The sequence below is a fragment of the Dryas octopetala genome, chromosome 1 (genome assembly GCF_963921425.1).
Source record: "Dryas octopetala chromosome 1, drDryOcto1.1, whole genome shotgun sequence".
Lineage (NCBI taxonomy): Eukaryota > Viridiplantae > Streptophyta > Magnoliopsida > Rosales > Rosaceae > Dryas > Dryas octopetala.
This window is the reverse complement of record NC_141366.1, coordinates 18,691,687-18,718,257: the sequence shown is the minus strand read 5'-3', so window position 1 is coordinate 18,718,257 and position 26,571 is coordinate 18,691,687. Positions and strand designations below refer to the sequence as shown.

General features: G+C 34.8%; 2 protein-coding genes across 3 annotated transcripts; both read left to right on the top strand.

Annotated features, from left to right (window-relative positions):
* Positions 1-1,229: 1,229 nt before the first annotated feature.
* RRP41L (3'-5'-exoribonuclease family protein) lies at positions 1,230-5,933 on the top strand. Its single transcript, XM_086255668.1, has 7 exons — positions 1,230-1,445; positions 2,646-2,724; positions 2,987-3,089; positions 3,190-3,310; positions 4,250-4,338; positions 4,925-5,074; positions 5,618-5,933. The coding sequence occupies exons 1-7, from the start codon at positions 1,304-1,306 to the stop codon at positions 5,705-5,707; spliced, it is 774 nt and encodes a 257-aa protein (XP_086111794.1). The 5' UTR covers positions 1,230-1,303; the 3' UTR covers positions 5,708-5,933.
* A 7,992-nt stretch (positions 5,934-13,925) lies between these two features.
* CNGC15 (cyclic nucleotide-gated channel 15) lies at positions 13,926-18,741 on the top strand. Of its 2 annotated transcripts, XM_086239060.1 has the most exons (8): positions 13,926-13,949; positions 14,750-14,825; positions 15,020-15,572; positions 15,662-15,874; positions 16,264-16,553; positions 16,940-17,051; positions 17,335-17,571; positions 17,775-18,741. In XM_086239060.1, the coding sequence occupies exons 2-8, from the start codon at positions 14,797-14,799 to the stop codon at positions 18,444-18,446; spliced, it is 2,106 nt and encodes a 701-aa protein (XP_086095186.1). In that variant the 5' UTR covers positions 13,926-13,949; positions 14,750-14,796; the 3' UTR covers positions 18,447-18,741. The 2 variants fall into 2 exon arrangements, with proteins under 2 accessions (XP_086095186.1, XP_086095177.1); XM_086239051.1 differs by lacking the exon at positions 13,926-13,949 and having other exon boundaries at positions 14,647-14,825.
* The last annotated feature ends 7,830 nt before the right edge of the window (positions 18,742-26,571 follow it).

Genomic DNA, 26,571 nt, shown 5'->3' with positions numbered 1-26,571 from the left:
AAGACGAGTCCGTATGAATTTTTCGTGTATTTTTCTGAATTCGGAGCTATTTTTAATGAATTTTCAAAGTTTATAAAAAAAAAAAAAAGCGAAAAAATAAAAAAAAGATGTGACACGTGGCGCACATCTAGCGCGCCACGTCAGCATTAACGGCCAGATCGTCAGCATTAACGGAATTGTTGACGGAACAAGGTAAAATGAGACATGGATGTAAGTTATAGGTGGTAATCTGGGACAAAAAAACTTTCAGGTGGTAAAGTGGGAATGAGTTACAGTTTTGGGTGGTAAATCGATAATTAAGCCTAAATAGTATGTCCAGCACATCAGCATAATGATGTGGTATAAACATTTCACCAAAGTTTTTCTTCAAAATTACATGGTGGTAACAGGTGGCTTTGATTAACTTGTTGAGTGCATTTTCTTTTAAAGTCTATTTTACAGCTTTTAATGATAAATAAACTCACCTAAAAGGTTCTAATGACAAATAGGTCCACTTTTTGACAAATAAACCACGTTATAAAGGTTTCATGTTTTTGGTGTTGAGTGCTTGCCACTCTATCGGGCGCATTTTTTTTTTTTGAAATTGGGCCAAGTGTCACTGTCGAATAGTAGCAATTATTGTCACTGTTTAACAATGACAATTAGTAACAGTCATTTTTACGTTATAATGTGGGTGTATATGACTCAATAAGCTTGAATTTTGTGTTTTATGTTGGTTTTATTAGTTTTTGATATTTTATGTAAGAAAAGACATAAGGTTAGTCTATAAGTATTATTTTTATGTAGTTTCAAATAGCTATTGTTTGACAGTAGCAATTGCTGAGCACTAGGTGAATAGTACTAAGCGCTCAGTAAGTTTCGTGTCGCGCGTGTTTCATTAAAGTAGATTGGGCTTAAAGTGTACTGTAGCGCCTGAACTAGATTATTAACCTTATTTTTCAACTAAACTTTAAAAAATAACCCTTGTTTTTTGTCTCAAATTTCTCGAGTGCATTTAGATGCCCCATGGAGCAAATGACATGGTCCATCTTCTCTTTTTTTTTTGGTCGAAATGGTCCATCTTCTCTAGTTGAGCATCTCAAAGGTCTAATGGGCCTTCAAAAAAAACCCGAAAGAAAATAAGCAATGGGCAAATTTCCTACAAGACTTGCTCTAAGTCCAATCCACTGATGACCCAACAACAAGTACCCGACTCGTACCGTATTAAGGGTGGAAGGGAGTAAGGGACAGGAAGCACCCGGAAAAGCTCGAAACAGCGAGCAAATAAACACAAACAAGAGAGGCACTTCGTTAGTCGCCGCGAATGGCCGGCAAAGGTGGAGCAACTCCGAGCACGTACTCGCCATCTCCGACGACCCGGAAAACAAAGTCACTCATTTTCGGAAACGACGACGTCGATTGGGTCCGATCCGATGACCGTGAATTCCACCAATGCAGACCTGCCTGTAAGCCTTTTGTCTATCTAACATAAATTTTCTTCTTTTCTTCTTGGGTTTTTTGTTTTGTTTTTTTTGTTGGTTGGTTTATTTGATGGTATACATAATGTGGTTTCTAATTCTTTTGCATTTTGAATGTGGAGTTATTCAGCTGGTTAATCAGCTCAAACGGGATTTTCCCCTTTCTTTTTCTTGTCTTATATTGTAATCTGGCAAGTGGGTTTTGAATGTTTTCATTGTGGGTGCAAAGAACTGTGCTTTGCAGCACTTGCTTATGGTCTCTTTAGTGAATGGGGGCACAAACACATGCATGCATGTTTTCTTGTTTAATTTAAACTGCCCCAATCTGTATAAACCTGTCTTTCTTACAGCATACTGCTTGATGTTGTTGGACTCTCATTATTCTGTTATATTGGTTGTTTGGAATATCCATTTTTGTTTATCATTATAAGGGTTTTGAAGTTTTCCATTCTTTAATCAAATGAACTTGTACTCATTTACAGCACATGTATGATTGATGTTGCTTACTTACAAAAGGCATGCCATTTTTTATGAGGTCATGGTTGATGGTATGTGGGTTAGATGTTCTTCACAAAATCAATACAAGTGTATGTTTGATTTTCTTTTTAATAACGGTATAGTCCGCATTGATCATGTGGATTAGGAAAGAGAGAAACAGAGATGTACGTTTGAAATTAGAAGTTGTGGTTTTAATATCTAAGTGATGATGAGCAACCTTCTTTGATAGCATGGCTTCCATTTCCACTGCATGCCTAAAAGTTGTGATTTGAATATGTAAGTGATGATGAGCAACCTTCTTTGATCGCATGGCTTTTCCATTTCCCATGCATGCCTAAAAGTTGTGATTTGAATATGTAAGTGATGATGAGCAACCTTCTTTGATAGCATGGCTTTTCCATTTCCCATGCATGCCTAGAAGTTGTTTATATTTTAAATAGGTGTTTGAAGCCTAAATTGAATTCCAATAATCTCTCAATTCATTTGAGCCCTTTACAGAAATGCAGTCATGGACCTTGTTCATGCTGCCTTATCCATTCTGACCTAGATATGTTGTCTCTAAACTTATAACTCAAGGGGCTTGTAGATATACATGTTTCCATTTATAATCTCACGGTAATGTCAATATGTCAATGTATGGTTACATTATGACTTGCATAAAAGAAACTCAAAGTTGTGGGTAACTCACAGTTTTCAAGACCGGTGCTGTAAATGCTGCTGCAGGATCTGCTTATGCAGAGTTTGGAAATACCAAGGTCATCGTTTCTGTGTGAGTATATCTTCTAGAAATTCACTCTCACTGACCTCTTGTTTTTTCCAATTGAATTCTTTCACAAATCCTTGACCATGGAGAATATTATTTGGATTATTGGTAGAATTTCTTTTTTACTGTTTCTTACCCTTTTTTGCTCTTTTTTTTTTTTTTTTAATGTTTTATATTGATTTGAGTAAGCAACACAATATAATTTTGGATGCCTGTATATCTGCATGCAATGAAGCATGTTTCACATTTTATTTGTCTTGGTTGTTAGATTTGGGCCAAGAGAGAGTAAGAAGGCAATGATGTACAGTGATATAGGACGGTTAAATTGCAATGTCAGCTATACAACTTTTGCCACCCCAGTTCGTGGACAGGTATATGACTTTGGTTTAATGTATATTCTAATCCTCATTTTTACCATTTTTTCTTCTTATTGAAATTTTTGTAGCTAATATTTGAAGTTCCCTCTGTTAGGGGGCAGACCACAAAGAGTTTTCTTCAATGCTTCATAAAGCTTTGGAGGGTGCAATAATATTGGAAAGTTTCCCCAAGACTACCGTGGATGTTTTTGCATTGGTGTTGGAATCTGGGGGCAGTAAGTTTTCAATTGAGTTTTAGCATGTAAAATTGTGTTCTTTCTACTATTGCAAGTTTGGGTTGAGAAGAAAAGAAAAAATCACAAAGGACTTTAATTGGAACAATACGATTATTCTTCTGTTAAGTGCTATGTCAATGTATATGTTTGTGTTCAAGTATTGGTGATTTCAGTGAATGTGTTAACTGTTTTTGCAAAATCTATCTCTTAGGTTTTCTCCAATGAACAAGAATCTTGCTACTAACAGGATACTATATACAACAGTGCTGCATTTGTCCCAGACTTGTCTTGGCTACTGACACTTTTTTGGTCTTCCTTGGACTAAGTTTGGCATGTTATGGATTGTTCACAGGGAAACTTTTTGTTGGACAATTATTTCTTAGCCATGCTGACATGTAATCAACCGTTCATGAGTTACAGAGATTTCTTTGTGTTAGAATGAGTGTATTAATGCAGTATACAGACAAAAGAAGTATAATGATTCATAAGGAATCATAGTCAACTGAGAAGATCTTTCTTTGGTTATATGACCGTGGTATTTAACTTACTAATGTTCATCTTGGCCATTGATAAAAGGACTAGGTTTGGCACACTATGGATTGTTCTTAAGGGACAAATTTAATGTTGGACAATTATCTCTTAGCCATGCTGATGTGTAATGGACACTTAATGAGTTACATAACTGTCTTAGTGTTAGAACAAGTGTACTAATTCAATATACAGAAAAAAGAAGTATAAGGGAATTACAATAAACAGAGAAGTCATTTTGGGAATAGAAGTGAGATATAATGATGATTTCAATGTTCTAGTATTATTGGTGCATTTGCGCCATTAATTGTGTTTTTGTTTGTGCCGTATAGTTCCTAAAATAGTTGAATTGATGCAAGACAGTAATATTGTTATTGTGCATGTTGATGAGCATTTTAATTTTGCTTGCAGGTGATCTTCCTGTTGTAATAACATGTGCCAGCCTTGCCCTAGCAGATGCAGGGATAATGATGTATGACCTTGTTGCCTCAGTTTCTGTGGTATGCATCTGGCCCATACATGTGGCCTTTTCAACTTTCTTTTGGTGATTTTGCATATAACAAAGATTTTGGATATTTAAATCTTTTACCTTATCAAATTGCTAGATAGCAAATACCATGGTCATATAAATATTAACAATAGTACACATCAGTACACTTGTAAATACCATGGTCTTCCTTTGACTAAGTTTGGCACGCTATGGATTTCAACTTTCTTTTGGATATTAACTTACTAAATTGTTAAAGAGTAAATACCGTGGTCATATTCACATTTATTTCCTGGTTTCATGGAAAATCTTTCTTCTCTCTGGTACTGAGTTGTTTAAAACTGCTAAACGTGCGCTCTTTACACTCATCATTTGTAAGAAAGATAGTTTTCAATTGAAATGTTTATAGCATGGGGGCAGGAAATTAAACATTGTGCTAGCAGCTGTCATTAAACACAAATTTATGTAAGTTTGTCTTCTTTAGATTTTGCAGATGAATTTCCGTGCTGTAATGACTTCCTTATCAAAATTGTTTTTGCTCACATTGGATTCTTTTGTTGATTTTTCTCACTTAAGGTTTTTCCCTTTTTGGTGCCTAGTCTTGTCTGGGAAAAAACATTGTCATTGATCCAGTTTTGGAGGAGGAAAGCTACCAAGATGGAAGCTTAATGCTTACTTGTATGCCATCTCGCTATGAGGTCACTCAGCTAACTATTACTGGGGAATGGTCAACCCCAAAAATTAACGAGGTATGACAGTCAGCTGATTTTTCCTTGGACTATTATATGCTGTTTCATTAAAGATTTTTATCTACTTTCTGACCATTATTTCTGCCTAGGATGTTGCAAAAAAGAGCATTAGGTCATCTTTGAGTTGTGGTTTGGTTGGTTGTTCTTGCATGCTCACTTATGTAGGCTTTGATTAAAAAATGATCCTTATAGTTGATAATACCCTTTGTGCTTGTCAAAATTTGATCTGTAGCTTAAGGATTTTTCACATTACTAATAATATTGTCAGTATATGCTAAAATTCATATGAAGGCTATTTTAATGGGCCAATCCGAAGGTGATAAGTTTCTAATATGGGTTGAAAATGATTGATGGGGCTTATGATACTAACGTTAAGGATTTTTCACACAACTTCTTGACACTTAATTACTAATAATTTGTTTGGTATATGCTAAAGTTCATAGGAAGGTTATTTTACTGGGGCAATCCAAAGGTGGCAAGTTATACAATATGGTTTGACAAAGATGGATGATGCTTATGATATTAACATAGTTTTGCAAGCAGGGAATGCAAATATGCCTGGATGCCTGCTCAAAGCTTGCGATGATAATGAGAGCATGCTTGAAAGAACCTGATTCGGCTTTGGAAGAATAGGATAAAGTTTTGACTAATTATACAGGAAAAAGGTTTAGCTCTTAATTATTTTCTTTTTCTTCTTTTTCCCCTTAAAAACAATCAACTTTTAGAATTGTGTAAACTTTTTTGGTGGCGCACGGCCAGATTTTGCTTGTATATTTTTTTGATCCAGTCTTAAAGTAGTTACTTACCCTATTTTGATTCGGAGTCCATGGCACATTTGAAGGTGGAATTTAGTAAGAAATTGCTTTTATAATTTTCTTCCTGTATCTACTGTGTAGGATCACAGCATGTAGCAGTTCCTGACTTGATTAGGCCTTTTATATTTAAGGAAACTTTTGTTCAAAATGCACCAACAATTTGATCAGTAGACTGATGGGCGAGTTTGAAAATTTTGAGAGGAAAAAAAAAGTTTAGTAAATTGTGAGTGCATTTAGGGAAAAATGCACTAAATCTTTTGAGCCACCATTTAAGAAATAAAAGATTTTTGGACCAAAAAATAAAGAAATAAAAGATTTTGGGCTGGAAATATGTGGCAGCAGAAGACAAAGGTTAAACCGTGCATGTTTTATATAGTTAGAAGTGGGTCACAGACACACGTGCAATGGAGATCTGGGATCCTTTGGGCCCCATTACATGGGCTATGATGAGAATTGTGTAGTTCCAGTCTGTTTGTTGTTAACCAATCCAATCAATAGGACACGGACACCGAATGAGTATTTTATAGTTGTCAATCATTAATGCAAGCACAAGGGTTGCCCCATATTGCGGTGCACTACTCTTTCGACTGTGTTAGATAAGTTTCTTATTTACTTCTCTATCCCAAAAACTTCAATATATTATCTCTCTGTCTATCTCTCTATGAATAGTATGGACATTTGCTTAGATTTGACTACACATGGTACAATGATAATTTTTAACATATCTTAATTCCAACTCATTTTTCTATCGTCCTTATCACTTGAGCTAATTTCAAAAACTTACATGTTACAATGATATTTGTTGATGTTGAGAACCATACATGCCAATGTGTTTGTACCTTGTATTTGGTTCATGTATCTGATTAATGTGCCTCACACTTATTATCTCATATTAGTTGGCTCATCATCTTTATGGCATGTCCCTTACCTTTTCATTGATGGGGGACATAATAGATATATATATTACCATGGTAGGTTCATCTTGAATGTATTCATGATGAATTATGCATGACCTTGTTATAATTAATACTTGTTAACCAGACCTTCCATTCCCTTAGTATAATGTTAGTTATTTCTTAGTACAATGATGCATTAGTTTTGTTGTACTTTCACAACACTAAAAGCTCCATGTCTTCGATCATGTCATGGTTCCCTCGCATGCACATTGCTATAAATTGTAATTAGCACCCAGCTCCACGGCTCCCCAACACATGAATAGCTAGTTACTTGTAATTTCAATTATTGATTAAACTAGCCTCATCTGTAGGTGGAAAAATCATGGTATGTGTTGATAACATAATGTAACATACTCACGTATATATAGTGTTATAAATCTATTTAAGTTATAATACATGTACAATTATTAAGAGCAAGAGTTTAATGTTTAGAATTTAGATATTAATAATTGTACACATATTATAATTTGAATGAATTTGTAATGTCATGTAAGCATGCCACACTCTGTACTATTACATATAATAAATAATTTTTGGCAACCGGAAACACATCATCTTATAGTTAGCAAATTCTAGAAAACAATATGATGTGCTTCTTAGTCTCATTTATCCAAATGAAAGTAAAAAGATGGAGTAATATATTTTTCTCAAAAATATATAAAAAAAAGATGACATAACTTGCTTCATCATAGGACAGTGTTGGAGTCCTGATTGTAACTTTTGCAAATTCATACTGTATATACTTTCAATGTTCCTAAAATGTATATATAAAAACAATGTTAACATTATCAATATCAAAATGGAAATTTAAGTAACCAATAATTAAATCTTAATTAAAAAATAAAAGCAATGTTTAATTTAACTGCATAGTCTGCATGCAAGCTGGTACGGGGCCGAGATCTCGCTGGCTTGTCGGATTAGTCTTGAATTTGATAATCTAATTTTTCAAATTAATGAAGCAATTAATCTTTCCCATGATGATCAATAAACAAATATTTTCAATATTTTAAATTAGCCCAGAGAGTTGCTTGAATTTATGAAATATGTCCCCACTCACACCCGCAAGTACACAGCTAGGGGTACAGGAAGGCGTGGTCAAGTTGTAGACAGCACTTATATTCAATTAAATTAAATTGAGCAAAACTTACGTGTTATGGATAAAAATTGATTTGATATCCCAAGAAATAGATTATGTTTTGAAATTGGAGAAAGTATTGTGTGATGAAGTATAAAAGCACAAGTGTCATCGTGTTATTATATTATATAGAAAACCCAATTTCAAGAAAAAATATATATGGTCCTCCCGCCCATGATCAGGGCTAGCATTGTATCTTTCAAGTACATCAATTTTTCATGCATGCATGGTTATGATAAGTTGGCTAGCATTGTATCTTTCAATTATATCGATCAATTATATCAAGTGCATCATGTTATTGGATTGAGGTACTAAATTGATTAACTATATTCATGTTGTATGAAAGTTTCTCACAATTAAATTTAATGGATCGAACTATATATTACACAAAATGGTTAATATCAGGGACTAATTATGAAGAGCTGTTTTAAGAGCCCTTAAATTAATCCAATAGTACATATTTAACGTCACCTATACTCATTCTATTACTCAATAATCTCTTTTAAATTATTATTTTTTTTATAAAAATAAAAACTTCACCCAAATCTATTTTATTCCCGTCTCATTTTTAATCCCATCCGCTTCACCTGATAATTTTTTAGGGTGTAGAATGGGTGCTGTGATGACTTTGAAAAGTTGAAAGACGACTAGTCTTAGGGTGGAGAATACTAGAATGGGTGCTGTGATGGCTTTGAAAAGTTGAAAGACGACTAGCTCAGTCAGCTAGATCTTCGAATTTCAAATTTTAAAGGACCAATTATTTAATTTCAATTTTTTCTTCCAACACAACAAGTTGTATGGCATGCATGCGGTTATGATGAGTTTCTGTCCCAGGGAAATGGAGACATGGTTTTGTGCAAGTTTTCTTTTTTGCCGTCAAATACAAATACAAATATATATATATACATATACTCAGTCCAAAAAAATATATTAATACATATAGATACAAATAATGCATGCTCGATCATTAGGGAAAATATGTTTGTCAAACAGTAATCTAGCTACCATGTAAATCAGCTAGACTAATGTTTTTGTTTTGCATATATGTTATGTTTTCCTCAATATAATCATATATTGTTTTTAATATATGATTCAAGTTGACAGTATGATAATATAATCTTTCAAAGAGCAATACTATACAACCTAATTGCTTTTTTAATTTATGTGGCATTCTCACTATCTTACATTGAGTTTTACAACATCATTGTTTTCTTAATTAATGTAATGATGTAGTGTGCATATCATGTAAGTGCCATATAACATAGTTAGCATTTTCCTATACCAAATTATTTGATAAAAGAACATTATCGTCATGATAAAAAAAGGTATCGATATTAATCATGCACCCAGATGATAATGATTGTTAGAGAGATCTTTTATGAGTATATATGGAGTTAGATAAGACTTAAAATTAGTAAACTCGTATATAGAGATAGCCAACCAGTATAAAAAAAATCAGCTGCAAACTCAGACATCGAATCCTCACGAGTCGAAAAACACTTGTAATTAATTACATCATAAAGATAATTTGATAGGGACTTGACAAATAATGCAAATGCAGGCCATGCAGTAATTGTTAATTTGTTACAAAGAGAGTGAGAGTCAATATTGTATAGCTAGGACACTTAATTAATTATTATGAGTTGGTTGACGTTGAGGTGCAACTGTGCAAGCAATAAGCATGACTCATGAAATTTTGAAAAGGAGACTAGCTTTAATGTACATCCTTTGCTGCCGTCCAGCTTAAAGCCAGCCAGAAGAATTGAAGCACACAATGACACAAAGAAATTAGAGAGAACGTCAATTTTGGTTGGTACGTACGACACATAGGACACGGCCGTTTCATGCATGCATGCTTCACTCTCTCTCTCTCTCTCTCTCTCTCAAGCATAAGAGCATGTCAAAAGTGGATAAAATAAATGGAGAAATTTTATTCAATAACTCTTTCAAATATTCCTTCAAACTTTTTTGACCCCTTAGTCCCAAATTTTGTTTTTATGACCCTTTTGTTTGTAAAATACCCTCCATATAAAACTTTTTTTTTTTTTTTACTATAGCTCCCTTCATCCCTTCCCAACCATCCATTGCCCCCCTCTCCGCCCCAACAGCCGGCGGCCCCATCCCCCGCCGCTTCAGCAAACCAGCAAAATCCAATTAAAAAAAACCCCCTTGTCGCCCAGCAAACTCACAAAAGTAATCCAGAAAATGGTTGATTTTTTGAAAGATCAGACCCATTAAAACTCAGCAATGAAGAAGAAGATCGAAGATGCAAAATTTTCAAATCTGAGTTTTTGGTCGACACATGGTCAAATTTTTGGTTGACACATGGTAGTGCTATAACACTTACCACAAATTACTTTTGTGAAATTTTTGGTTGACACATGGTCGAATTTTTGGTCGACACATGGTGGTGCTATAGCACTTAGTGGATAGTGCAGTAAACATGATCCTTCTAGTTATAGCACATTTCACCAGATCTGAGTATTCAAAATTTTTTTTTTCAAATTTGGGTTAGGAGAGAAGGGGAGAGAGATAGAGATAGAAGATGATGGGTCACTAGTCGGTGCCCACCACCATCATCCATCTCCCTCCACCGACCTCTCATCTTTGTCTCTCTTTCTCTGTCTTTCTCTCTCTCCCCTTCCTTCACAACCCATTTAGAGAAAAACTCAGTTCAGGGTTTTTTAATTTTTTTTTTCAGATTTGGGTTGGAAGAGATAGAGAGAGGAAATGATGAGTCGTTGGCCGATGAGAGAGGTTGTTCTCCATGGTTGTTGCAAGAAGAAGGTGGACCGTGTTGATATTTTTGTATATAAAAGGATATTTTGGTCTGAAAAATATAAAAGGGTCATTATTGTGAGTTTTGGGGCTAGAGGGTCAAAAAAGTGTAAGGAGTATTCAAAAGGGTTATGGAATAAAATTTCTCAAATAAATGGGTCACCGTTAAGGCATAAGTGAACCCAAAGTCATAAATATAGCGCATTAATACTTCGGTGCCATACATTATGCTTTGCATGGGTCTTGGGAGAATAGATAGATAGATTCATACAACTATAAAGTATAAAGAGAGCTACACTAGAGCCTTGAGGATTTCTCTTTTATGAACTTTTAAAAGAATTTATAACATATAATTTGTTCATTTTATGGAGCATACACTAGGGCTAGGTCGGTGTCGGTAACCGAACCGAGGGGCCACGCCTGACCACCGAACAGCTACCAGCGGTATGGCCAACTTGGCAACCTCTGTCGCTACTGACAAAGTCTGTTACCGATAACTTCGGATACGGTTAGTTGTCGGTCAATGTAGGCGGTTTCGGTGGCTGGGACCTTCTTTTCCTAGAGACTGGGTCCCGCCAAGCTTGAAGCCATCCTCCCGACGCCGGTGCGCTACCAAGCCAAGCAACCCATGCTCGCCGTCACACCAACCTCGCCCACCAGAAACAAGAAAGAAGAAGAAGAAGTGAGAAGAAACCACAAACCAAAAACCAGCCTCGTCGTCACACCAATTAACCTCGCCGACCAGAAACCAGAAACCATAAGAAGCAACCTAGCCGTGAACCATCAGAAGAAGAAGGTCTCGGTCGATTTCGGGGACCTTATTATTATTATTATTTTTAACATCATGGGGACCTTATTTATATAGTGTTAAAATCGATTTAAAGAAATGAAGGAAGGAAAATAGTTAAAAAAAATTAAAACCGAATATATTAAGGGTCATGGTCAAGGACGATCAAGATGATTTAATCAATCAAACACTTAGGCCAAGCTCTGGTCAAAGATAATGACTTGACCTACAGTAGGTATCACAAGCTTTTGATAGATTAGGCCTGGACACAAAACCTACCGGCCCGTAAAACCGGTGGTCCAAAACTGACTTGGGTAGGCTCGGCTCGGGCCCACATTGCACAAAAGAAACCGACCTATTATCTCAATTAAGCCCGACATTTGTTAGGTAGGTTTCAATTTGGGCTTTCTAATCCGAATAACAACCCGACCAACTCGAGTAAGTTTATATTTATAAATATATATGTATTAAGATAACCTAATTTCTAATTTTCTAACCTAACACCCACAGCTACCTCCCCGTCTCTAGTTTTCTCCTTACAGTTACATAGTCATCTTCTTCGAGACTCCGACTCCATTCTCTAGTGGGTAGGCCACCGTCGCACCACCGTCAAGGCGACGATCACAGCCCATCGTCGAGGCATTGATCACAGCCCACTGTCGCATATTTCCCTCTTCAGTCTTCTCTCTGACCCTTTCCTCTCTCTCTCTATCCTTCTATCCAATCGTGACCTCCTCTTTCAGATCGCGCTCCCTCATATCTTCAACTCTCATTTTCTCTCTCCGATCTCAACATCTTTTCGCCGAGCTTAAACTAAAACCGATCCACTGTACTTACAACTTGACTGAAATCAAAACCGAGCCACCGAAAAGAAACTAGGCTATTACGGGCCAACAACACCCCAAACCGACCCTCTCAGTGCGGTCGGCTGGTTGAGTCCTAACCTGACCCACCTAGACCTCTGTCCACCACTATGATAGATGCCACACTAGTGTTATTGAAACAATTTTTTTATGAGTAGTTTTACGATTCTAAATTGTGTACTAAATTTAAGTCCTGAATAATGTGGTATATGTCACATTATAAATTCTAAGTTATTTAAAAATGATAAAACAATAAGATGAGTGAACTATTATATGATAAAGTTATGTCATTTGAGATTCAAATTTGATAGAAGCCAACCTAGGTTTTGGAACTAGTATGGGCTGGGGTGGGTAAGATTGGGTTAGAGTGAGCAAGGTTATGTGGTTAATGTTGAAAAAAAAAATTGCATGGGCTACAAACCATGCAGCCCAATAGCTGGATTTGCCCCTGAAATTCGGTAAACAAATTTGAAATTCATAACATTATTACTCTTTTTTTCCTCTATTGTTAGGAGTATCTTTATTTATTTAAGTATAACTGCCTAAAAGATCCTTGAGAGAGCACATGCAATAGTGTCAATCCAATGTTCTTCCTCTGCATGCAAGTTTTACAGAATTATTTTATTGGAACTTTAAATTTTTTTTTTTTTTCAAATTTTGTTGGAACGGAGAAAAGTTTTTCCATCAACACAATGTAGTTGTTAATTAGGATCAAATCTAAAGATAATAATCTCACCTTATTAATAACATATCAAGTTGTCTCTAAGAGGGAAATTATTCCACTTGTCACAACTTCGAAACCGCACTCAAGACAAAAGAAAAAACACGTGTCAAGACTCCATAGGCATGCATGTCTAACGTAGTCAACTCCTCCTTGGATCTTTACAAAGAGAAAAACAAGTGTAAATATAGTAAAATAAATAACATCTGACCCTTCAAAAATAATTAGATCAATAGAAATTGAATAAACAAAGCAAGGGAAGCATCTTCTTGTCTTTTCTCAACTTCTGTAGCTCCTCTCTTATTTGCAAAGTTTGGACAGACTCTTGTGGCTCTGTCTCTCTGTCTTTCTTAATTGGTAGCGTATATGATATGATCAATGAGCAATGGGGGAAAGATATATAACTACCATATATATTCTATATTTTTGGAATATATTAATAAAAATTGAAATATAAATATTTCTTTCCTTAAAAAGCTTAATACTTATGTCACTTTCTCAAAATTCCCAATCCAAACTTGTTTTTCAGACGACAAGAACAATGGAGAGGCTCTTCAAGTTGTAACACTGAACATTGCTTTTTTCACCCATAGAACAGGGACCCTCCATTTCCAGCTCATTACTCATTGTTTCCTTGCTCAGTATTTTCTTTTTGGATAAATAGTTATTGGGGTTTTTGAGTTTTTGTTTGTTTCTTACAAATTGGGGTTTTGAGTTGAGAATCAGTAAGAAACCAGAAAATAGAGAGATGTTAGAAACATCTTGAAAGAGAGTGATTTCATGGTTTGGTGAAGCTTGGAAGTGGCAGAGTGAAATGCTTGTAAGTCTCTCTCTCTCTCTCTCTCTCTCTCTCCCCCTATCAGTAGTGTTACTCCCATTGTTGGAATCTCTTTAACAAACTATGCTTACCTTCTCAAGTTCGTATGGGGTTCTAGTTCAATTTGTATTTTATTTTAAATAGAACCCATTAGCCAGAATGCTGAACCTGCTATACTTATTTGTTTAATCTTGATTTAAATATTGGTATGGTAATCAGTTTTCAACTTTAATACTTATTTAAATTATTTTTATTCGATTCTTCTATTTATGGTCTTCGTAGACCAAATTTCTTAATGGGGTGAATGGTCAGTTTCATTTGTGCAATTCCTGGTCCATGAATTATTTGGGAAAAAATAATCACAATTTTCAGACTCTGGGTGCTATACAATTTTGACACATTCAATACAATAAAGACTATTTACATATGGTTTTGGGAAATGTTTTATTTTTCTTATTTTATATGAAAAATAAAAAAAAGAACTTTTTTCCTCAAGGTGGATTCCAAACTCTCTATGCAGTTTATATCAAACATTAAAGACATTTATCATATGTTTGACTTACACTTTGGGGCCTAAGAAGGGGGTAGAGTCTTTACAGCTTCATCCCCATGTTGAGGTCATCTTTATTTCACATGTTCACATGATTCCTGGTGAATGCAACCATGGAAGGTCTTTCTTTCTCTTGTGGCTTTGAACTCATGCTGGGTCATTGTCAGTTATATGTCGAGGACCCCCTGATATTTGCATACAGTAGATTCATGGCCTAATATATATTTAACCCTTTGGTATTTATCTACTACAGGTCAATTCTGTTATTTGAAAACAAAGTGATATTCTAAGAAGACTGCTATGGCTTATGGTAATTCAAGATCTGTAAGGTGCATCTCCTTTCTAAATCCTGTTTTAATTTCAAACAGTATTTCTGATCTGATAGTTTATGTTACAATATTTAAAGTAGTATTTATAATTTGATTGCTGTTTATGCTATTGTAAGTATAAGTTTGTAGGCTAATAATAGAGCTTGGTATTATAAGATGGCTTCTAAATTTTGCATTCACATATGGGATTTCAGATTTCAAGATGATCTTGAATTATCAAAGCTGCCTACGATCAATGGAGTTGGTGTTGTTAAGTTTAAGTACAACATTGATGGGACACAAGTACCAGAGCCCAGCACCATGGTTGAGAAGGAGTTGCCTGGGAAGACTGGGAAATCTTTAAGAGCCAAAGTACTGTCCAGAGTCTTTTCAGAGGACTATGAGAGAGTGAATAAGAAAATATTGGATCCCCGAGGACCTACTATTCACCGATGGAACAAGATTTTCTTAGTAGCTTGTTTAATTTCATTGTTTGTAGACCCTCTATTCTTTTACTTGCCAATGGTCAGAAATGAAGTCTGCATTGATATTAGAATACCACTTGAAGTCATTCTTACAATTCTTCGATCAGTAGCTGATGTTTTTTACATAATTCAAATTTTTATTAGATTTCGTAAAGCTTATATTGCACCTTCCTCTCGTGTATTTGGGAGAGGAGAGCTTGTTATAGACTCTTCAAAGATTGCAATGAAGTACCTACGCTTCGGTTTCTGGATAGACCTCATTGCTGCCCTGCCCCTTCCTCAGGTATGTTACTTGAATCTTCTTGTACTGGCCCTATTGAGATAAAGCTAACATGCACTAAATTTAGTCCTTATTGTTCATCTTCCTTTCAGGTATTGATTTGGATTGTAATCCCCACTCTTAAGGGTTCAACAATGACAAACACCAAAAACGTCCTTCGGTTCATCATAATCTTTCAGTACATACCAAGACTTGCTCTTATATTTCCTCTCTCATCACAAATTGTTAAGGCCACCGGCGTTGTGACAGAGACAGCATGGGCAGGGGCTGCATACAATCTGATGCTATACATGTTGGCAAGTCATGTAAGTGCAAAGTAACCTGCTGTTTCTTTTTTGGAACTCTGAATAAGATAGATACTTGTGCAGCTTTCTTTTTGTTGAAACTTGAAAAGCCGGTTTTTAAAATTCATTAACTTGGCAAGGGAACCTTCTTTTCAATCACCGTTTTACTTTCTCCTTAGAACCTTAGACATTCATCTGTCATCAAATATAATTCAAACAATTTGTACCAAAGACTAAAATCAAAATTCCTCAATTCATATTCTCATATTTAAACAAAACCTATATGCTCTTCATCTTCCTGGTTATCTAGTAGAATTTGTTCACACCTTTCTGATTCATTTAAATCTAGTATGTAAGACAAACTGAAATCTCATGCATATTGCTCTTTGTTATTTTTTTTTCTTGAAAAGGTTTTAGGAGCTTGTTGGTACCTTCTTTCAATTGAGCGGCAAGAAGCATGCTGGAGAAGTGTCTGTGATGACAAGACTTTTTGTGAATATGGTTACTTTGATTGCCACAGGATTGTAGAGCCAGAAAGGAAGTCCTGGTTCCAGTCGAGTAATGTCACAAATCTATGCGATCCAGATAAAAGCTATTATCAGTTTGGTATATATGGTGATGCGGTGAAATATGATGTTACAACCTCATCGTTCTTCAACAAATACTTTTACTGTCTTTGGTGGGGTCTAAGAAACCTCAGGTAAGTTTCATTTCTACAAATCTCTGTTTTTGATGTGCATTTCCACATTGTAAATGAGAATTAAAGATTACCATCTTCTGCTCTTTGTAGAATTGGGAGCAACTTCTATCTGTAACATTTAAAATCTTTTCTCCAAATGTTTTTGAGAATTTGGGGCTAACATTGTTTAGCCTCACTGAATTTAAACTAGATAATCATAAAGTTACAGACCTGATTTTCTCTATGAGAAGGAAAAGAAAAGCTTTTGGTTTATTTCATTTCCACTGAAAAAATTGAAATTTATTTTATTTTCACTGGGAAACTATTTGCCCCATATACATCATTGAAGAATCCTCTACCATAGGTCCAGACTCATGCATTTTTTTTTTTCTAAATCATGTGTGCAGTTCCTTGGGACAAAATCTTTCCACAAGCACTTACGTCGGAGAAATAGTTTTTGCCATAATTATTGCGACTCTTGGGCTGGTTCTCTTTGGATTGCTGATTGGTAATATGCAAGTAAGTCCTTGATCGGTACATCTCAATGCTTTAACTTGTTTTTGACATACATCTGAAATCTGAGCATCTAGATAGTCTGGAGAAGACATGTCACCTGTGAACATATGTTTTAGCTTGGTTATGTCTGTTGCCATATTTATGAGGTCCATTGCTAATTAGGGGCCTGTTTTGTGCTTCACATATCAACCAATCATCTTAATTCTACCTGCAACTATTGTATTGTTAATTTTTTTTGTCTTTTTAGTGTTTAATTCTAAATTCTGATCACTCATTACAATGGCAGACATACCTCCAATCCACAACTGTCCGACTAGAGGAGTGGAGGATTAAGAGAACTGATACAGAACAATGGATGCGTCATAGGCAGCTGCCTCCAGAATTAAGACTGTCTGTGCGGAAGTATGATCAGTATAAGTGGTTGGCTACTCGAGGAGTTGATGAGGAAACTCTTCTTAAAGGCCTACCTATGGATCTTCGAAGAGACATCAAGCGCCACCTTTGCCTTGACCTTGTTCGCCGAGTAAGTTACTATTAGCTATAATTTAACCAGTAGTGTTAATTGTTAATTCTTTTGGTTCAATAACCAGTTCAGGAGATCTGTGAGGATAAAGAAAGTAGCCTGATAATCTGCAGCTCCAACTGGATTATGTTTGTGATGTACCTAACTTGTGGAAAGGTATAATTATTAGTAATTTGGTGTCATTGTTTACATTATATGAACAGGTTCCTTGGTTTGATCAAATGGATGAAAGGATGCTAGATGCAATATGTGAGAGGCTTAAACCTGCCTTGTGTACTGAAGGCACAATTCTAGTGCGTGAAGGTGACCCTGTCAATGAAATGCTCTTCATAATCCGAGGCCACCTTGACTCTTACACCACCAATGGTGGCCGCACTGGATTCTTCAACTCATGCCATATTGGTCCGGGTGACTTCTGTGGGGAGGAACTGCTGACATGGGCCTTGGACCCTCGTCCAAGTGTCATACTCCCATCTTCAACGCGCACAGTCAAAGCCATTTCTGAAGTAGAAGCATTTGCTCTAGTAGCAGAGGACTTGAAATTTGTAGCATCCCAATTTAGAAGACTTCATAGCAAGCAACTTAGGCACAAGTTCCGGTTCTATTCACACCAGTGGCGGTTATGGGCTGCATGTTTCATACAGGCAGCATGGCGCCGGCATAAGAAACGTAAGGAAGCAGCTGAGCTCAAGGCTATGGAAAATCCCACAGCTACTGAGCCTGCACAACCCACACCTCTGTCAGGCTTGGCTACATATGCAGCAAGGCTAGCTGCAAGCACTAGGAGGGGTGTCAATAACCATTCTGGGTCAGATTCTGGGGTTGTATCGTTGCAGAAGCCAGCAGAGCCAGATTTTTCTGTTGTTGATGAATGAATGGGGAACTCACAGAATTTGGGGTTTGAAATAGAAAATACGATCCTTTTGTTTTCTGTGTTGATATTGTTAAATGGAAGTCTAAAAATACATTGTTTTGGACAAATGTATAATATCAGCACAGAAAATACAAGCAGAAGATTGGACTCTTAAAATAGGTGTGGAGGAGGCTGAGGAGCTATGCTGTAAATTATTTTCGTTTCTATTAGGATACAAGAGTGCCTTAAATGTAATTGTCTTATCATTTGTTTATACACATTAGAAAGTAATAAGGAATGCTTAACTGCTTGTCACACTTTGAAGACAAATTTCTAAGTGGAAGCATGACATTGTAGCTGAGGCCAACTATTCGCATCTGGGCCAACTGAGCCTATCTTGGGCCTAACTTCTTTTTTGTTGGCCACCCAACTATGGCATCTGGGCCTTGATCCCTTGAAAATTGTCTAGATATCCCTCTTCCATTTCAGATCCCCAAACCCTTGTGTAAACTAACAACCACTCTATGTTCCAATGAATTAGATCGAATGCAAGAAACAATGAATATTTCTAAATCAGAATTAATTTTCTACATTCTGAAATGCAACTACATATTTAGCCCATGTGTTTTGACTTGACTGTAATAAATTTCATACAAATTCAAAATGCAGCCAAAAAGTTGACAAGAATTTGACAAGAATTTGTACCAAAACCATATTAAACCCCATGCTGTCGAGTGGAAAGCATATGTGCTTTTATATGACATTTGCACCCAAACATATGAATGTGTAAAAGTGATTTAAGACTAATATAATGAGATCAATAATTTCATCCACTTTCGGAGCCATAATATTTGACTCACCATCTTGTGTCAAGCTTAAGAAAATTGTGCTACATCAAGGAATGTTAAAGCAGTTGACATCACACATAATTTAATAGGAACTTATTAAGCTCTAATTGAGAGGACAAAAATCTAAAACAATTAATAAAAAACATACATTACACCTTTGGAGTTAGTCCAAGTGGTGAAGATAAGTGAGGTAATGGATTAAGATTAGAATATGTTCAGGATTCAATTTCCTCCAATGTATTTTGTACATACTTTTACATACTTTTAATGCATTTATTGGTTTAACCATTAGATTTTCACCATCAACTTAAGACATGTTTTCTATCAAAACACTTGACGTCAAAGTGCTTGAACATTTCTGGTGCTATATTATACTTTTAATATATTTAAATTGAAAACTAATCTAATCTTATATATTGTAATTAATGAAAAAGTTAAGATACTTATTTTGGGTGCATAGAGTTAAAGTTTGTCTTAGATTATTTTCACTATTAATGGAAATTAGAGTGAGGGTACAAAGTGGGTTTGAGATAGGTTTGAGAGGTTATGTCTCTTGTTAGTTTTCCTTATCTATTGGTAGATGAAACAATTATTTATCATGGTGGCCATGACAAGGGTAGGTTCTTCAAACTTGAGAGGCTGGTAGACAAATTCATGAGGTGAAACATAAATTAAGCTCAAAAAGGGGGACAACATCAGTGTAAGGGAAGCAGAATTGGGTCCCAAGGACTTAGTCAGAGTCCCATTTTCCTCTAAAACATCTTAACCTCCTTTTGAGGGACATTGTATGGGTCCAATATTTGTCCCAGTCAGACTACAAATCATTCCTTTTGGTGAGAACCTAGTCATGAAACAATGGACCCACTTTGACCATTGGCCTTGGCTTGGTTTTCTTTGGAGTGGATCTGGATAATTAATGAAACAAAATAGGTGTGATTTCACATCAAAGTATTGGCTAAAACATATTGGAACCTAAGCAGTACTCTAAACAAAGTTATAAACAATCATATAAAAACAAGCCTAATGATTTTACCATCTGGGTCAGTTTTGTGTGCCAAAATGAAAAACTAAAGAGGTTTCATGCCCTTGATTAGCTTTTGGATATGACACTTGACTAATTGAGTTGAGATTAAAGTCAAATTCACTTAAGCATATCTCTATGGGTTTTGAATTATGTTATTGACTATAGAAAAATTTCACCCAAACTTAAAAAACAATGTAAAAGAAAGGGTTGCTGACCTAATAGTCCTGATAATGAGAAAAGATCGATGTCACTAAAACTCAATAATCCCCCAAACTTAACAACCCAAAACACCTAGCTTTAGTTGTCATTTGTGGGAAAGAAGTGAAATAATCATTATGTCCATGATTAAGTACTCTTGTAAGAAGATTAATTGCCTCTCCCTCCGTCCAGAAGAACTATAACCCCCTTGACTTTTTAAAATAACCAACAATTCCTAAACTTGCATGCACATTTGAATTTCAATTACCCCGGCCCTCTTTATGTTAATTAGTGTGTATGTATATGAATAGTGGCAATCAAACAGTTAGTGTATATTGCATATTCAGTCTGTATTATACACAAATTTTGACTGTTTCTTCATCCCTTTTTTCAGAGTCCTAAAGACAAAGAGCAAACCATATCAAAAAAATGATAGCATGCAGTCCCTTTGTTGTGTTGATCAGTCTCTTTTGTGCTAGTGACCAGCACACACCACTGCAAATGGATAAGCCATGCACATGTATTGCAACTGATTTTGTGTGCATATCAATTGTTCCAAAACAAAATGAGAAGGATTTTATTTTGGCTTCATGGGATTCTGACTCAACATGGCACATCAGCCAAGCAAACAGTTTGCTATGCTCAATAGGACTGCACTATATCAGCCATTGCTAGCTCAAACCACAAGTTCCCTTTAGAATTGAGACAAGGTCAACAACACACTCAATTTCAAAGGTGACGATCAATAATTAGTGATGGGTATGGTGTCTCTGTACAAAGATATGGGGTGATTGGACCCTGCAACTACTAGCAAAGATAGCAGATTAGGGGCACATTTTTGGGCAGGCATACAGAACTAGAACTCTAAAAAGTTGCTCCCCATTATGGCCAAGCCCCACACTTGCTCATAGCTGCCATGTGATAAGGCAACAAAGTTCAACACCAAAAATTATAGCATACATGAAAAAGCATCAGTTGGTGATAAATTGCATAGTACTCACATATTTATGAATAGATTGATAATTAAGCTATAAGGTTAGTGTTTATAGCTTATCTTCCAAGGTCCATTTCTTTGTTTGGCTCAGTTAAAGTTCTCTTCCTTTCTCTTTTCCATAAAGAACATTTTGCATCAATTAGAAACTTCGTGCATGCATCATGCATATGAGATAAATTGCATGATATTGCACATTATTTATGAGATGGACTAATAAGCTAGCTAGCTAAGGCTTAGTGTTTCATCTTCCCAATTAAGTCAAAGTAACACACTGACATACAAAATTGAGGATATGGAGGATTCAAACCTAGAACCTCTTGCAAATAAGGCTATAATACCACGTTAGACAATCACTGTGACCCAAAAACGAATGAGCCAACAATGCATATCAAACTAATAATTTTCACTTTCGTTTATTTATTTTTTCACTTACAATGAGAGTACTGTTGTTGTTACTTTCCCTTTCTTGATTGATAAACAATAAAAAAAGATTCATCAGTACGTGATTCCATATGAATATACCATTTGCCAAACAAGTTGTGAACAAAACAAGCAAACCCACATGCTCATGCATATATGTGAGAGGCTGATCACATCACATTCACATGGAGATGATTAATAATCCACTGGTATGAAATTACGTATACAGCTTTGCTTCTCCATTTGTATTTTGCTTTACTTGAACATTGGTGGCTCTGAAGGTTCCTGTGATGTTTGACCAGCCAAGGAAAAAGAAAAATTATGTGTGTGTGTGTGTCTTCGCTGTGGACAAATGAGAAGTCGGTGCATGGTCACTTTTGGGGCAGATTGGAACAACTTTGTTCTCAAAAGTTGACAGCCACTGAACCTCCATGGCCATGATGGTACAGTACAGTACTAACACTCTATATTTATGTTGTTAAATTTCAGCAATATTTCTAATTTGCTCTTCTTTATTAAATTCACTTTTATTGTTATTAATCAACTTAATTTACTAACCTGTAATTACATACAGGAATTTCTGTTTGTATATATACTACAATTAAGTTTTCAATACATTTGTTTTAAAAACTGAATTTTGCGGGCATATATATCTGCACAATGGATATAATCTCACATCGGATAGTCTTTCATTAGTATAAAAATGAGGAAACAACATTAATTATATGCGTTATTTACACTTATACCCCTTAAGTTTATCAGCTTTTTATATAACATCATCTGCAGTTTCAAAAATTACACATACACCTTCTGAGGTTTTAAAATTATTGCATATAACCCCATACAGTGAGACGAAAAATGATGAAAAAGTATGCAAAAAGACATGCTAAGGAGTGTAATGGCTTAATAAGATTACTTAAGGTGTAAGGCAAAAAACATGCTAAGGGGTATAATGGCTTAATAAGATTACTCAAGGTGTAAGGTCCAACTTCAATACAAATATTTTCTTCTTTATTTATTTATTGTTTTCTCTTGCAAGAGGTTATATACAACAGTTTTGAAACCTCAAGGAATGTATGTGTAATTTTTGAAACCCCAAATGATATATATGAAAAAACGATAAATCTCATAGGATGTAAGTGTAAATAACTCTAATTATACGCATATTCGGTTGAGACGCCTTTTAGTATTAATTGGATATATAAAAACTCAAATACTCAACTTGACTTTGGATTAAGGACAAAGATCCCCTACCCATTTTCTCTACCATGCTTGGTACAAGGCTAAAATCTTAGCCATTGAACTCATCTTTCTCTCCCTTCTTTTTCGATTAAACCCATACTCTACTTCTTTTGTTATAGTCATGACACGTTGTATGATTTTCTATTTTGGGTAGGGGATCCTTGTCCTTGGATTAAACCCATACTCTACTTCTTTTGTTATAGTCATGACACGTTGTATGATTTTCTATTTTTTTTATTTAAAATGCCCATTTTCTCCTTAATTAGTTGACAAATAACAAGTTTTAATGGTGTGTCAATTAATTCCTTATATTAAGCAACCATTAAATTTCATTATGATTTTTATAACGATTACCTTCCCTTTTTAATAATTTCGTATATTAGGCAAATAGTAATTAATTTCTTATATTGAACGTTGATCAATTTAGCTGTATTACAGTTTTGCAATTATGATTCTGAAAGTCTGACGTATTCTCGAGTGTTCTTGGTGAACCACGAAGCTCCTTTGTGTAAGGTAAATAAACAAAAATGCTTAACAAATTAATACGAAGCTAATTCTTTTTTTGGGCCCCCACCACACGATATAATTTTATAATCTGAACAGTTCATTTTTTAGCCCGCACTTCAAATATCATCTTTGTAAATCTCAAAAATTATAAGTCATTTAGCCATTTAGTTATAATAACAACTATATGCTTTTATCGAAAACAATGTTCGTCTATTTATTTGATCACAGTTAGATGATTGTTTGGCACCGCTTCTTAGGAAGTGCTTTTGCTCAAAAACACATACAAATTTTTATAAAAATTCTAAATGATAGGTGTTTCTAAAAAAACTCCTTAAAAGCGCTTTTATACTCATAAACATTTTTATTTATTTATGTCAAGTTCTATAAAAAACCAGTAATGCTATACTTACCACATTTTTATACCACAATTTCATACCATCTTACATGACATTCATACATTGGACATTAAAAATTAAAAAATAAAATCTAAAAAAGAAAAAGAAAATACCCTTCCAGTAAAGTAATGACACATCATGTGGGATACAAATGTGGGAAAAAAAATGTGGGACAACTAGCATTATTGATAAAAACGCTTTTACTAATCTGAAAACGCTTTTTGCAGTTCTAAAAGCATTGCCAAACGATTTTCTATTTGGATGATTTTTTGCAATGATTATCTTTGAAGTGGGGCCTAGAAATTAGACGGTTCGAATTATGAAATTAGTCATGTGATGGGCCCAAAAGAGTAGTTGTATAATTTTGTATTAACTTACTAACCAATTAGCTTTAAAGTGCACCTCATAAATAAAAGTATACATTTTTTTATTTGTTGTTTTAATGCAGGTGTCATATAATTTTCGGCAATAAAACATTCAAAATTAAAAATTAGGAATAAATGCCTCAAATTATAAATCTTCAATTTATTTTTATTATTTACCTTAAGGGCAAATAGGTATGCAAAAATAAGAAATGTACCTAAATCAAAAGAAAAAAAAAGGATGGGTTTAAATCTAAAGTCAACTACACTATTGAGTTGGAATTCAAGAACCTCTAAAATATTATACCCGTGTGGATACTACGAGTATCTATTAGCTAAATTAGAGATCGATGTCTGAATACATGTGGTGTGTGAGGTTTGGGCTGTGAAAGTGTGCGACCGGAGGCATCAACCGACTTTAGCAGTTAGCACAACAAAATGACATCTTGGAGAGTCTACATCATATACATGTTTACCTAGTGACCCTTTATGAATTAACAACTTTACCTAGTGACCCTTTCTGAATTAACAACTGAGTGGTACAGTCACATTTAAGCTTCCCTAAACCCTTTTTTTATGTACTTTTGCTTGTCTTCGATTCGATATATGTGAAACTTACTAATTCATATAATATTTCAATTAAACCAATATTCATCCACAGACATTAACCATACATATATAACACCCAGTTAATTAATTTCCAAGAGTGAAGAAGAATTTATACACGTAGGGAGCTACAATCCATCCATTAGAATATATATATATATATATATATATATATATATACTTGCATATTCACTTGCCAACGTTTCTAGTGATTCCCTAAAGTCATGTTTGATAATGTTTTTGGAGGGTTAAAAAAAACTTTTATAATAAGTTAAAGATAGTCAAAAGTACTTTTATATAATAACATTCGAAAACAACTTTGATAAGACTTGAAAAATTAATGATAATCTGAACCCATAAAAATGATGGATAGAATTAGATAGTCAAGAAAGCAAAGAAGATTCTTATGCTTTTGAATGGCGGTGCAAAGAAAGAATGAATGGAGGGGAGATCCTTTGCGAAAATTTTAATGAAACTAGTGACTCTCCTTCATCCATACACATCAATAGAGTATTCTAGGCGGTTTGTCTTTGAACATTGGAATATCCCATTTTGAGATTGAGAGGCATTGTGCATTTGAGCTTTTTAAAATTCTTTAAAATCATGCACATTCATAATCAAACATGTATAAAAAATTAAAAACTCAAAAAGTGCAAATTGAAGGTATTTTTGTAGGCTTAATATTTTTTAGTTTCACTCTCATTTATTCAATGTTTTTCGGTTAAGAGATCCCATTTCTAGAAAAGGTGGTCCTGGCAGACATGGTTTGTTCAAAATGAACAAATGTAAAGCACAGATTGGCATAATTCTTCATGTATAAAGTGCTGAAAGAGATACATGATATGTCTTCCTTATCCAAAAAGGTACGTCCCGGACAAGCATATATATATATATATATTGTACCTTCATTTCACAATAATGGATGCCAATATGCAAGCCTTGATTCGCACTCCAAGTATCTATTTTTTCTTATTCTTTTTAAAATTTAGGCTTTTTTATATTTTATCCACCTACATTTTAGGGTCGATCTCACTTCACTATCTAAAAAAAAAATTGTGTCAGTTTACTATTTGAATTAAAAATTTGTTGCAATATACCACCTCTGACTCATTTTGTCTAAACTTTTGTTAAAAATAAAGGTGTTTTGATCTTTTTTAAGTTCCTATTGTTAGAATAAACATAATTTTTTTACATTTAACCCGCTTTGACACAATAGAAACTATCTTGAAAAGACCAAAACACATTTTTTTTCAACAAAAGTTTAGACAAAATGAGCCAGAAGTGGTACATTGCAACAAATTTTTAATTCAAATAGTAAATTGACAATTATTTTTTTAGATGGTAAAGTGATATCGACTCCAAAGTTCAGGTGGGTAGAGTGTAATAAAGCCTAAAATTTATATTGGAGGGAATCAAATTTTAATCTATTTCAATTTTAACAATTATTCTACCCACCCTCATCACTAGCTTGGCTAATCTTAAGGGCTTATGTATCTTTTCTTTTCTTAATAATGAAAGAAACCCACACAATTACACGTTTCATATTCATAA

Coding starts and splice junctions, on each gene's coding strand:
- RRP41L (XM_086255668.1), top strand. CDS start 1,304: ATGGCCGGCAAAGGTGGAGCAACTCCGAGCACGTACTCGCCATCTCCG. Junction 3,311..4,249: donor GGTGTTGGAATCTGGGGGCA/GTAAGTTTTCAA, acceptor TTTTGCTTGCAG/GTGATCTTCCTGTTGTAATA. Junction 4,339..4,924: donor TTGTTGCCTCAGTTTCTGTG/GTATGCATCTGG, acceptor TTTGGTGCCTAG/TCTTGTCTGGGAAAAAACAT.
- CNGC15 (XM_086239060.1), top strand. CDS start 14,797: ATGGCTTATGGTAATTCAAGATCTGTAAG. Junction 14,826..15,019: donor GGTAATTCAAGATCTGTAAG/GTGCATCTCCTT, acceptor ATGGGATTTCAG/ATTTCAAGATGATCTTGAAT. Junction 15,573..15,661: donor CTGCCCTGCCCCTTCCTCAG/GTATGTTACTTG, acceptor TCTTCCTTTCAG/GTATTGATTTGGATTGTAAT.